The sequence below is a fragment of the Anguilla rostrata genome, chromosome 10 (genome assembly GCF_018555375.3).
Source record: "Anguilla rostrata isolate EN2019 chromosome 10, ASM1855537v3, whole genome shotgun sequence".
Classification (NCBI taxonomy): Eukaryota; Metazoa; Chordata; class Actinopteri; order Anguilliformes; family Anguillidae; genus Anguilla; species Anguilla rostrata.
In genome coordinates, this window is record NC_057942.1 from 16,492,537 (window position 1) to 16,506,086 (window position 13,550).

At 45.0% G+C, this 13,550-nt stretch overlaps 1 protein-coding gene across 2 annotated transcripts in view; it reads left to right on the top strand.

Annotated features, from left to right (window-relative positions):
* Positions 1 to 13,550, top strand: part of stxbp1b (syntaxin binding protein 1b) — a 30,797-nt gene that overhangs the window by 12,223 nt on the left and 5,024 nt on the right. For both annotated transcript variants that reach the window (XM_064354466.1, XM_064354467.1), the window contains exons 2-18: positions 3,226 to 3,275; positions 3,798 to 3,879; positions 4,009 to 4,085; positions 4,519 to 4,597; positions 4,744 to 4,847; positions 6,388 to 6,536; positions 7,226 to 7,310; positions 8,276 to 8,406; positions 8,662 to 8,769; positions 9,228 to 9,288; positions 9,448 to 9,513; positions 9,973 to 10,053; positions 10,322 to 10,460; positions 10,554 to 10,663; positions 10,945 to 11,046; positions 11,126 to 11,211; positions 12,696 to 12,850. In XM_064354466.1, coding sequence (XP_064210536.1) covers positions 3,226 to 3,275; positions 3,798 to 3,879; positions 4,009 to 4,085; positions 4,519 to 4,597; positions 4,744 to 4,847; positions 6,388 to 6,536; positions 7,226 to 7,310; positions 8,276 to 8,406; positions 8,662 to 8,769; positions 9,228 to 9,288; positions 9,448 to 9,513; positions 9,973 to 10,053; positions 10,322 to 10,460; positions 10,554 to 10,663; positions 10,945 to 11,046; positions 11,126 to 11,211; positions 12,696 to 12,850 — 1,665 coding nt within the window. The remainder of the gene's footprint in view (positions 1 to 3,225; positions 3,276 to 3,797; positions 3,880 to 4,008; positions 4,086 to 4,518; positions 4,598 to 4,743; positions 4,848 to 6,387; positions 6,537 to 7,225; positions 7,311 to 8,275; positions 8,407 to 8,661; positions 8,770 to 9,227; positions 9,289 to 9,447; positions 9,514 to 9,972; positions 10,054 to 10,321; positions 10,461 to 10,553; positions 10,664 to 10,944; positions 11,047 to 11,125; positions 11,212 to 12,695; positions 12,851 to 13,550) is intronic.

Below are 13,550 nucleotides of genomic sequence, written 5' to 3' on the forward strand. Positions count from 1 at the left end.
CTGCTCATGTAGGTCTGCTGGCTTGTGCTGCAAGGTTACAGTGTAATGTTTGTATGATTGTATCATACAATGTGTGTGAAAGGAGGATCCTGCCTCCTGCCACAGGATTTCCAGTGACATCACTTCCTGTGGCACAGAGGCAGGTGGGCAGACTGGCAAGTCCAGAAATAGCAGAACCTCTGACATAAGAGGATTTGAGATTTGAGAAAATGATGCCCCGTGATTGTTGTGCTGCTTACAATCCTGCTGATAGTTTATACAGATATATATTTGTGTGTGTGTGTGTGTGTGTATATATAGATAAAATCTCCCATGTCCTAATCTTTCTATCTTCTCCCAGCTCTTAGGCCCACAGGGGAGTGGGATTTTGTAGGAAGCCTGGTGTACACCATTAGAATCAGACTGGTGGACCTATCACCATGCAATATAAAAGATTATCTTATAATGCTGGGTGTTCTCCTCTCTGCTTAGCTCTCTGGACTCAAGACATCTGAGTCGTCCCACCAATATAACACTGCTAAAGTGAATCGAACTGAATTCTTATCCTGCAGGATCAACGTTCTGATGTCAGAGAGAAAGGAGCATCACGCCCTGTGCCTGTTGTTGTGTAGAGTATTACTTTGGTAGATGCTCTCTCTCAGCCAGTACGGCTTAATATAGATGAGTGACGCATGTCTTGCAGGACACACAGGTATAAGCAAAAACACACAAAAATGTATCCTATTACAAGTTACACAATGGAAATACTTCACAGGTACAGTACAAAAGCAGTTCATAGTAGTAGTAGAGATGTACTGTAGATTAATATTAGGTAGCAGGTGGAATAAAACACACAAAAAAGAGGTGAGCACCAAAAACGTAATGTCACTGCATAGAATGTGCCTGACAAAGAACAATTACAGTACATAAAATAAACTGTGGAACAGTGCTTCAAAAGGGTCCTGTTCCCTGGCAATGGACTCTAAAATCTTGTAGTCAAAATGTGCAAATGTGCTTATAGTCAGTTAATATGGCTGCTGGGTGGCCCATCCCCAGTGAATGGACAAGCTCCATGGTCTAGTGTGGAATCTAGACAGTGCCAGTGCCAGCTGTGAATGGCGACATCTCAGGGCAATGCACATTTGGCGTTAGCATTACACCGGTAACCCTCGCGGGTTGATTAGGTGCCCACGAGTCCACCTGTTGAGCTGACCGTGACATGTCTTCCTCTGACTCACAAGCCTGGCTAGCAAACTGTGGCGTGAGAAGATGTGCTTCGGGGGATAGGAAGTGATGTCAGCGGGAGTGGAGGTTGCAGCAAAGAAAGCTGACAAATTTGATTAAGCATTGCAAATGGATGAGAGAAAGGGGGAACTCACTTGAGAAATTGAAAGTAAAACTAACTTTAATGTGTTTCAAGTAAGAGTTGCAAACAGTTTCACTGTTGCTCAAATTGAACCAGAAAGTTCTGTGTACAGGTTGTCTGTAAGAGAAAGAACTATTCCAGCTATCTCTGGCTGTCTAACTCAGCAGATGAATGCCTCTCCCACTCTGTAGAGCAGAGCTAACAGTTCAGATGAACAAACCAAGTTTTCAGTTACAGTTCATTCTGGAATATCTCCCAACTTGATTTTTTGCCTTTGTTTGTGTGCCACTGGAGCCTATCCCAGCATACATTGGATGAGAGGCAGGAACACACCTTGGACAGGTTGCCTGTCTATCGCAGGGCGCACACACCATTAAAAACTACATAAACTTACAAGTAAATGTTGGAACCAGAACAGGCATCAAAGCAAGCATACCTTTATTTGTAGTTCAATATAGGAGCAATTAGCTCATTTTTTTCTCTTTTTATATCATTGGTTGGCTCCTGGCACAATGTTCTAGGAGAGAATAACTTCACTTGAATCCAATTTGAAGTCCAAAACGAGATGTCTTGCTCTACCAAGCTTGCTCAACATCAGTAAATTATTACTATGTGTGGAAAAAATTTGTTTTGATCGAAACACCAAAACATTATTTGCAGCTAATCCTGCTATTTTATCCTGCTTATGTCACAAAAGTGTCATGAAATTATTACTGACATGCATTTATTGTGGTGGCATATTATGGCAAAAAATAGTAATTTCTAAAAGAACGCAAGTGAATTAGTGTAAAATGCCCTGCTTTCCAAAGATGCAGCATTCCATGAGCTGGCATGACCACTGCGTGAACCACTGGGAGATGAATGAGGACCATCACCTTTTAAATGATTACACCGGTATCACCTCCATACATTAGAAGGGCTTATGTAAAATGTATATAGGCACAACTGACACAGCAGTGGGCGATGATGTAAACTGATGAGTGATGGCATATTTAATGTGAGAGATCCATTTTCATCACAGTCCCACTGCACCACACCATACCTCACCCCTGTCTAACACAGGAAGTACTGGCTCCTCAGTCACACCAGTGGGCACTTGTACAGCACTCTGTTTTCTATTGCTTTGCATGTACAGGATAGGATGGTTTTCTGCACTTTAAAAAACAATCTTTTCAAACCAGAATCACACAGTATTGTGTTATAACCACAAACAGACAGGAGAAAGGTCATAGCAGAGTAAATGGATGAAGGGTGGATGCTCTTCATCTCTGCAATCTGCGTCACTAATTACATCTGCAAGGAGTCTGGAGCAGGGTGACACCTCTGTCAACGCCTCTCTCACTGAGATGCGCCAGATGTCCTTTGCAGATTCAGCGCAGTCACATGTCTCCAGTGTTCTACATGACCTTGGCGTCAACAGAAATTAGAATCCATAATGGAAAATAAGGCAGTTATTCTGTCTTAGAGAATTTTGTCAAACCTCAACCACAATAAAGATATTTTACAGAACTTCAAGAAATGTGGACTGCTGAATTATTATTTTTTTTTGCCTTTTTGTAATTTGTGATTAATGTGTTCTTTTACCAGTAATGGTAATTGAGTGACATTAGAATTCCAAGTGAATTCCTATGTACAAAAATATGCACAATGTCATAGCTGTGTGCATGCATACAAAAATATCAGCAACCATGAATAAAACTATGTCATAAATGTGATGTGTTTAAAATCAGAAATTTTGTACGTGAGCTATTTGCTGTTTGTCATCTCTCTTGCATTGTAAGTTCTTCTGGAAATGTTGTCTGCTAAATAAATTCTATATAATGCAATACAAACCGTATCACAGTACAATGAAGTTTGACTGAGTTCCATTACGTTCACAGAGATTATGAATGAAGTCATCAAGAAGGTGAAAAAGAAGGGGGAATGGAAGGTATGAATCTCAATATTCCATCCCATAAGTTCCTACTAACATGCACTGTCCTGTAACATGGTGACACACCTGAATGTGAATGTTCAAATGCTGAACTTCAAGTCAATTTTAATATACAGAATTTATCAACAGAAAGTTAATGCAGATGCATCTACTCAAAAGTATCTGGAAATGAAGAATGTCTGTACTGGGTGTCAATAAATAAAGTTGTCTTTGCTGAAGGGGCAAGTAAATGCTGTCTGTGCTGACTGTTTCATTAAATTAAGCCATTGTTACTGAAAGTACAGGTGAAATAATTTGTCTGTTCTCAAAGTGTCAGTGAATGAAGCTGTTTACTGAAGCTCCTTTCCTCCATCCATTTCCCTTTCCCTGTTAAATGTGCTTGTCCTCTCCCCACTTCCGCCCATCTTGCTTCTCTGTTCTTTTCCCCTTTCCCCTCAACTTCCATCTCCTCTTCTCCTGTCTTTCCTTTATTGTACCTCCCATCTTTCTTGTTCCTTCCGTTTCCATTGTGGCTCCCAGGTTCTAATAGTGGATCAGCTCAGCATGAGGATGCTTTCGTCTTGCTGCAAGATGACAGACATCATGACAGAGGGCATCACCAGTGAGTCACATCAGCACCGGAACCCCCGTAGACACAGCATTGATACCGCTGACCCAATAGCATGCACCCCGACTTTGATAAACTCTATCGAAGCACCTCTAACCTGCTCTCTGTCTTCCTCTTCTCCAGTTGTTGAAGACATTAAAAAACGGCGTGAGCCACTGCCCAGTCTGGAGGCAATTTATCTCATCACTCCATCTGATGAGGTACATTCTCTAATAGCCTTGTGCATGCAGTTGCAATTCATCTTGAAATTAGATGGTCCTTTGTCTTTAAAAAGTGATGCATGTGAAAATGTTTAAATAAATGCACCTTTTTATAATCTCGGTTTAAGTATATTTTCTGGAGTTGGGTTATTCTCTGGGATATTCTCCACCCTTACTGCAGAATGCACATACATACACACACACACACACACACACACACACACACACACACACACACACAAACCCACTTACGCTTGCACACACAGACACATACTCAACCATATATATACATACAGGTGCATATGCGTACACATGCACACGGACACACATACATACAGGCACACTCACACACACACACAGATGCTGTCATTGTGGCTGCCACAACACTCCTTCTTCTCACTCACTGCTTCCCTCCCTCTGTCCCACGCACCAGTCTGTGCAGGCACTGATCTCAGACTTCAGAGACCCACAGTCACCCCAATACCGAGGGGCCCACGTCTTCTTCACTGACTGTGAGTAGCTGTGTTTGCACTTCTGTTTGCATCATAAGTCACTCTGAATAAGAGCATCTGCTAAATCCCTGTAATGCAAAGTAAAGAGCACTGCGTTCCTGTGTCCAGTACCACATTGAGATGATCTTACCCCACCATGTCCACAGCATGTCCGGACCCCCTATTCAAGGACTTGGTGAAGTCCCGTGCCGCCAAAACCATCAAGACATTGACCGAGATCAACATCGCCTTCCTGCCCTATGAGTCACAGGTGAGATCCCCCCCCCCCACCCCTTTGCAGAGATGCACAGTGGTACAGTCCTACAGGGTTACAGTATCCTGTGAGGAAAGGAGAGTGAGATCAGACCATGGGGGTTGGGTAGGTACACGGAAAAGGTGAATGGGGGGAGGGCAGGTGCAGGAGTAACCACAGTCAGCGAGCCCCGTCTGTTTCCTCATGGAATGTTTGAGAACGGCTTTATCTGGGGTGGTTGGGGACGGAGAAGCACAAACATGACCCACAATCCTCCACTCCCGCCCTCTATAATTAATCCAAGCTGTGACGCTGCTGTGCACTGCCTACTAAATCTCCTAATCCCCCCCCCCCCCCGCGCGTCATTGGGTGGCAGGATATCAACACACTGGCCTGTCCAATTGGAGGCAAGAGGGACTGAGTGGCAGGAGGTAACCTCTGTTACCATGTGACCTTGGACAGATGGGCCTGGGTGGGAGAAGGAAAGAAAGAGAGAGAGGAACCAGGAAAGAAGAGATGTGAGGGAGGACAGGGACAGAAATTATGATACACTGTGCTGTTGGGGTTAAGTTGCTAACCCCGTAAAAAAGGTTGCGGGTTTCATTCAGTTGGATGCAGCTGCTGTGCCTCTTGAGCGAGGCACTCAACCCAAAGTGTTTCATGATCATGGATACGTACGTACAAGAAAAAGCTACACGATTTTCCCCGGTTAAGTGAAACAGTCACGTAACAGATCGCAAGAGAAAATTCTGAGACGTTTCTGGTTCACCTCGTGCATTTGTAAATGTAGAGCAGAGCTGGCGTGGATACAGCCACACTACTGAGCGGTTAATACCGTGAAAGAGGATTATGCCGCGCGGGCTGGATTATGGACAGCGCACTACTCTGCCCTGTCGGCATGCTCCTCTCTCATCGTGCTAAATGTATTCACGCACGTATTTCCTGAAATTGCAGCACATCCATCTTTGTTGATGGGTAGATACAGCACCTTTATTATCTCCAGTCAATCGTGCTAATGCCCTATACAGTTCAGTAAGCCCGTGAGCTCATTTGACCCCTCTCTAATACGTATATATCACGGTCTGGGTTAGTGCACCTATTTGTCAACTGTTGAGGGCTTCCTGTTTAGGATAAAGCCCTTACGTGTGATAAATTATCCAACAGCAGTGCTGGTGTAGTGAACGGATTAATACAGTCACTGGGTCAGTGTCCACAGAGTTCATCGCTTGGCCCACTCAGGATGGATGGTCTACAGTATACTCTGAGCTGGGACCATAGACCCGCTACAGTGCTAGCACTAACACTGAGTTTCTGTATTAATGCATTTGACACCTGTACATTAATGTTGCATGCTTGTGTTTGGGTGGATTGTGCTGCGTGTTTTAATCAAGGGCCAGAGAATGTTTGCTAATGGAGGCCCATGTGATCCTGTGTTAAATTAAGGCCTGGTTATGGCCCAGCTGATATCAATGTTAATAGAAGCCCAGATGACGCCGGTGTTAATGTCAGCCCAGGCATTAATGTTAGCGTTGAGTCCAGTGCTCCTCCCCGTTCACAGGTGTACTCCCTGGACAGCGCAGATGTCTTCCAGAGCTTCTACAGCCCCTACAAGGCCCAGGAGAAGAACCCGGCCATGGAGCGGCTGGCGGAGCAGCTGGCCACGTTGTGCGCCACCCTGAAGGAGTACCCTGCCGTGCGGTACCGCGGGTGAGAAGCAGGGGGCCCTGTAGCAGCGAGGGGCAGGGGGGCGCGGTCAACAGTCACACGCTTCACCGTCTCCTGCTCCCCCGCGCTGTCTTACACTGCCTCATCAGCTCATACCAGCTGCTGTTGCCTCAGTTTCCCAGAATGCACTACTTTTTCATACATCCACTCATCAACTCAACACAGTGGGCACTGTGGCATCAGTTTCAGAGAATGCATGGTTATGCTATCATACACCCACCTATTTGTCTGACCACACCTCCTCACCCCTTCAGTTCCCCTCTCACTATGTTTTTTATGCGCCCTGGAAAGAGAGCGGAAAATACTGTTAAGTGATCTAATATCACACAACCATGGGAGGTATTTCCAGTTATTCAAATGTATTAAAAGTAGGCAATGTTAAAAGGCCCAAATGCAAATAATCATTCATATTTGTACTTGAAATGTCATTGAAAAACAGTGACAAATATTAATCTCATTTTAATACGGTTAGCTGTTGAGGCGGATCACTGGGTAGGACTGTTGCCTTAGGCTTGCTCCTGTGGGGGTTTAGGCTCGGGTTGTCTGTAAAGCGTATTGTGACAACTGTTGTAAAATACGCTATACAAATAAAATTTGATTGATTGATTGATTGATAGGATGCCATTGCCACATTTCTGACTCTTTCTGTCTGTCTGTCTGTCTGTGGCCAGTGAGTACAAGGACAATGCAACTTTGGCTCAGTTGCTCCAGGACAAGCTGGATGCATACAAGGCTGATGATCCCACCATGGGAGAGGTAAAGTGGGAGTTGGGGCCAGGGGAGGGGGTGTGGAGGAGGGGTTTCAGCCCTGGTTACAGGGAAAAGCACCTCTGGGATAGAGAAGAACAGAACTGCTGAGAAAAAAAGGAAATCGAGAAAAATAAAGTAAAAAATGAAAGGAGTAAATACGGGGAAAGTGCTGGAGATTCACTGCAACTGTAAACACTGAGAGTGAAGAAGAGCAAACAAAATGATACACTGGGGTGTAAATGATCAGTTCTCTGTCAGGCTGTTTGCTGTGGTCACACTTAACGGCATCGGTGATGACACTGTTTTAGCCATCTAGTTGAATGAGCCCATAAGTCATGGGAGGTCAACTGGAGGTCAAATCCCCAGATGTACAGTACTCTTGCAAGATAAATTCAGTGGAAGATTTGGTTTGAGGTTGCCAAAAACCTGGCTGCTAGGTCGCTGGTATGGAAGATGCTGTTTCTTGGAACTCATTTGGATTGTTATTGGGTCATTTGCACCTCTCCTGAACATCCTGGGAAACAATACCGAATTAAAATGAACCCTTTTCTGGTTTACTAGATCGAGAACTACAAAGGGCTTAATTTTAATCCAGTATTCCTACCAGCTTGAAAACTCATTGAAAACATAAATATACCCATCATTGTTTAATAATTATATATAATTATCATGTTCTAAATTGAATAAATGCTTGTAATGTTACTTGCATGCATTAGAGGGCTTGTGATAGAGAAGGAATTTGACAGCAGATGGCTAGGGATGTCTATAATTAAAAATAGCAATCTTTGTTTTTTGTTGCTTAATTGTCTAGCTGCGTCTTAATTTTATAGTAAATTAAATTGCATAATTTAATTGTCTAGCTTAGCGTATCCTGTGCTTAAGAGATCCCACCAAATGAAACGTGCTTACATCCACACTCTCCTTCCTCTACCTATCCTCCCCTCTTTTCTCTTCCCCCCATCCTTCTCCAGGGTCCAGACAAGGCGCGCTCTCAGCTGATCATCCTGGACCGGGCATTCGACCCGGTGTCCCCCATCCTGCACGAGCTCACGTTCCAGGCCATGGGCTACGACCTGCTGCCCATCGAGAACGACGTCTACAAGTAAGTCTATGGGCTAATGGCGTAGCTTAGCTTCATACATAGCTTCCCTAGAGAAGTGAAACTTATAACTGATATTAATACTGGAGAAGTGAATCTTAGAACTGATGTTAAGATATGAATACTGTACGTTCAGAAGTGTGACTTCAGAAGCCTGTACTCCGGTCGGCAGGCCGATTCTGGGGAAGTCTCCCATTCCCATCCCCTTCCTTAATCGCCCCCCTCCCCTTTCCCCCGATCCCGCTACCCATGTCCCAGGTATGAGACCAGCGGAATGGGAGATTCCCGGGAGAAGGAGGTTCTGCTGGATGAGGACGATGACCTCTGGATGACCCTGCGACACAAGCACATCGCAGAAGTGTCCCAGTGAGTTTTGCGGTTCCCTTGGTAACAGAGACTGAGCTGACCCTTGTTACCGACACCGACCCAGTGACATAGTTACGTGCCCCACCCCTCTCCTTACATTGCACACCCTCTAAGTGCACTGTAAAATGTACTACACTCTCACTGCAGTGCTCACACTCACTACACTGCACACTCTCACTGCACAGCACATCATGTCATTGCACGGTATACTGTACTGTACATTTTCTCATTGCCCTGTCCATTTCATCACTGGACTTTACACTTATCACACGGCCCCCCTTCAATGCATTATTCACACACCGCACCATGCTCAAAATGTGACTGACTTTAATGTCTGTGTAGTACCACTATGCAACCAACTTTTACTAACCAAATTTCTTTCTCTCTCCCCCACTTCCACACACACACACGCACACACACACATACACACACACACACATACACACACGAACGCACAGGGCTGTGACTCGCTCCCTGAAGGAGTTCTCTGCCAGCAAAAGGATGACAACTGGAGATAAAGTAAGAAACTTTTAAAGCATCCTTAACCTCAATATGAATGCCAACATGGTGTGGGCAAGCTAACCTCCGTGTGAGAAAGTGGACATCTGTTCGTTAGAGCTGAACGGCTCTCTCTCTCTCTGAGTGAACTGACCATCTGTCCGTCACCGTGTGCCATAGACTACCATGAGAGACCTGTCTCAGATGCTGAAGAAGATGCCTCAGTATCAGAAAGAGCTCAGCAAGGTAAGTGCACATCAGATGTTTATAGGGCTGCAGGTTTGAATCCAAGATAGGACACTGTCATTTCAGTCATGAGCAAGATACTTACCCTGAGCTGCTTGAAATGTATCAAGATAATAATATAAGCTTAACTGTAAAATAACGCCAGCTTAGGAAACAAGTAATGTAGTAATGTCACAATAAGACATGTGCATTCAACTATATCACCTGCCCCCTGGCACCTGTAGCATTAACCACCATGTTTAAGCTTTAGCCAGATGTATGATTCTAAATTACTTATTTAACCACAATAAATTGTTTTTTCTTTTACTATACTTATATGTACACATGGGTATTTCTCCACCTGTGTGTACATGTCTGTTAAGCACTTTCTGCTGACTCGGTCAGAAAAAGTGCTATATAAATCTGAATGACTTGACTTGACTTGACCTGACATGTTTCCGCTCATTTCTCCCCAACCAGTACTCCACCCACCTCCACCTAGCGGAGGACTGCATGAAGCACTACCAGGGCACTGTGGACAAGCTGTGCCGTGTTGAGCAGGTAACTACACCTCCATAGTGACCGCCCGCTCAGCATATCTTTCAGGAATTGGAGCTAAACTATGAGTCAGAATTTGTGCATGGCGGGCCCACACACTTGTAAATGTGTTGTGAGGAACTGTTCATATTAGGCCAGAAGTGGGCGTCGCTCGGTTAACCAAAAGGTAATCACAGGCTTTAGTCAGGGCAGACTGGCCTTTTATCTGTCATATCTGCCTCTTCCATGACCTCCTGCACTCCTCCACACCCCCCCCCCCCCCCCACCCCAGGACCTCGCCATGGGCACAGACGCCGAGGGCGAGAAGATCAAGGACCCCATGAGGGCCATCGTCCCCATCCTGCTGGACCCCAACGTCACCACCCACGACAAGATCCGCATCATCCTGCTCTACATCTTCCTGAAGAACGGTGAGGGAGACCCAACGCGCTCTTTCTCTCTTCCACGTATAGAATGTAATGCGTACGTGTGTAAATACATGTGTGTGTGTGTGTGTGCGCCAGGGATCACAGAGGAGAATCTGAACAAGCTGATCCAGCATGCGCAGATCCCCCCAGAGGAGAGTGAGATCATCACTAACATGGCTCACCTGGGAGTGCCCATCATCTCAGACGTGAGTACACCGATACACAGTTAGCACAGCGGGTCCATTTTGAAAGGCAGATGGACAGATGACATATGAAATGAAAAAGGTCGAAAATAATGTGTATATTTACTTTCTACATCGTTTCTCTCTCTCCTTTTCGTTCCCCTTCCCTTTTTTCTCTGCCCTCTATCTCGCTCTCTTATTTTCCCTCTGCCGCCCTCTTTCATTCTCTCTTCCTCTCTCCCCCCTCCCTCTCTTTCATTCACTGTCATCCTCCGCTCTTTTCCCTCCTTTCTCTCTCCCTGCAGTCCACCCTGCGTCGTGGTAAGAAACAGGACCGTAAGGAGCGTGTCAGCGAGCAGACTTACCAGCTCTCCCGATGGACCCCGCTGGTCAAGGACATTATGGAGGCAAGCTATGCCCCTCCCCTTTTCTTTTCTGGCCCAACCCTGCTTGGACTCCCTCTGACCCCATGTCTCTGTTCTACAGGATGCCATTGAGGACAAACTGGACACCAAACAATACCCCTACATCTCAACACGGTCCTCCGCCTCCTTCAGCACCACAGCTGTCAGGTACTGCACAGGCACCCGCACACACAAACACACGCACACCCTCACGCACGCATATACACATATGCATCCCAAACACTAGTTTCTCAGGGTAGCCTTTCCTGGTCTTGTGTGTATACATGAAACAACTCCAATAGCTAGCTGATAATCATGGATCAAATTTAATGTCATCAAAAATTATCTCGAACCAGTGCTGCATCTTGAAATTATCTCAAACTCAGTGCTATCACATACTAAGGCTAAGGAAACACAGTATGTTGTGATCACCAGCCAAGGCTAGAGGCATACAGTTCAGGCAGCACCATAAAAGTTTGAGGACACACTATCAAGCCTTGCTAGTGTCTAGCTAGCAGAGGGCCAATGGCCCAACACCAGTCAACAATAACAACGTAACACTGACCAAAACAGGAACTACATAAAGGATTAAGCAGACGCACTCCCAAACACTCACAAGCTATGTTTGTGATTATGAAATAATTTCTGACACCAAATTAGCATAACCAATCCCAGACAAGCCCCCATTTGTTATGCCTAGGCCATTAACCTTTCCCTAACACTAGGCCCTTGTTTTCAGAGTAGAGGTGAGCCCAAACTAGATTTGCCAAGACTTGTATATACGTGTATGTTTGTGAGTTAGGTTAGATCCTAACCAGTCAGAAATCACACAAAAGCACACACACACATACAAATGCATAGACATACAGTACACATATGCATCTTTAGGGCAGGCAGGCAGGCAGGCATGTGCACGTGCACACACACACACTCACACACACACATCCAAAGGTTATTGATCAATAGCCATTAGTGTGGAGACTCAGCTGACACAGATCAATTATTTGATGGACAGGGGAGGAGCGTGGGGGGAAGGGGACCATCTGAAGAAACAAAATGACACAAAAGCACAAGGCTATTTAAGCACACTAGCAGATGGACTGGTTTTGTGTCCTGTCCATAAAAAGCATATTAGACACTGTTATTCAGGGCATTAGAATCCTGGCCTCCTGAACATTTGTGTGGCACTGAGTGGCTCTGAGGCCACTGCAGTGCATGTTGGGGAATTGATGAGACAGTAACGGAAGAGGAGAGAGGAGTTGAAACAATGACAAATGCCCACCACCCTCTTGACTAATTCATTAGCTTATGCTCACACACCAGGTCACTGGCTTCCCTCAAGTTACAAACTATTGATGGACTTTAATCACTGGGGTCAGGGGAAGATACTAGAAAGACCTTTTAATTCTGTACAGCTGGATCAAAGAAAAGGGTCTTTATAGACTGCAGTATTCCCAAGTTATGTTATGTTCTCATGTTTTGATTCCAGTTTTTAGTATGCTGCTCACAGGTATATACTTATTATTATTATTATTATTATTAATGCAAAAACAAAAACACAGTAACATCTAAGTTTTATGTTGGAATTCAGGGTCTTCCTCTCCTATGCCAAACCCCCACCCCAATCTGTCCTTTGTCTCCGCCCCTTGCAGTGCCCGCTATGGCCACTGGCACAAGAACAAAACCCCCGGGGAGTACCGCACGGGACCCAGAATCATGGTCTTCATCATCGGAGGCGTGTCCTTCAGCGAGATGCGCTGTGCCTATGAGGTCACCCAGGCCAACGGCAAATGGGAGGCCATCATTGGTGAGTCAGGAGACGGGGGGCGCGGGAGGGGGGGGAATAGCTGTACGGCAGGGTGGTACCCCATTCTACAGAGCACGTGGCAAAAATTGGCACATATTACTGTGACAAGATGCATTCATTTTCATCCTGCATGTATATTTACTTGCCAGGTTATGAGGCACAACATTATATTATGCCGTAGTTGAGGCTTCAGCTAAAGTTAAGTTGCAGGTGCTGTGAATTAATGGGGGTCACATGTTCACCTTGGGGCGACGGGTGAATTAAGGGTGGTGAAGTGAGAAACTGCGGCTACACATAGGACAATGAGTCATTTGGGGTGGTGTGGAGGGGGGGTACAATCCACAAATTTATGTAATTTTATTACAAATTTATAATACACATGTATGGAGTAATTGAACGAACAGCACACATTCCTTCTCCCCCTATTGTATATTGCATACTGTACATTTTTCACTAGTGAACTGAGACCTCTTATCAGTACAGCAGACCTACAGACATAGTCATAGTAGGCTACCATTGTCAATGTGTACAGTAACCCAAGTCATGCTTATTCCAATGGACAGGATTTCCTGTTTAATCATTGTTTTTTATGGCTTGCTTGTGACTTTTGTTTCTAATTTGTTTCTGCTGTGATTTGATTTGACTTGGATTTGTCTCTGTGTATTCTTGTTTTAACTATTGTTCTTGAATTTCCAGAGTG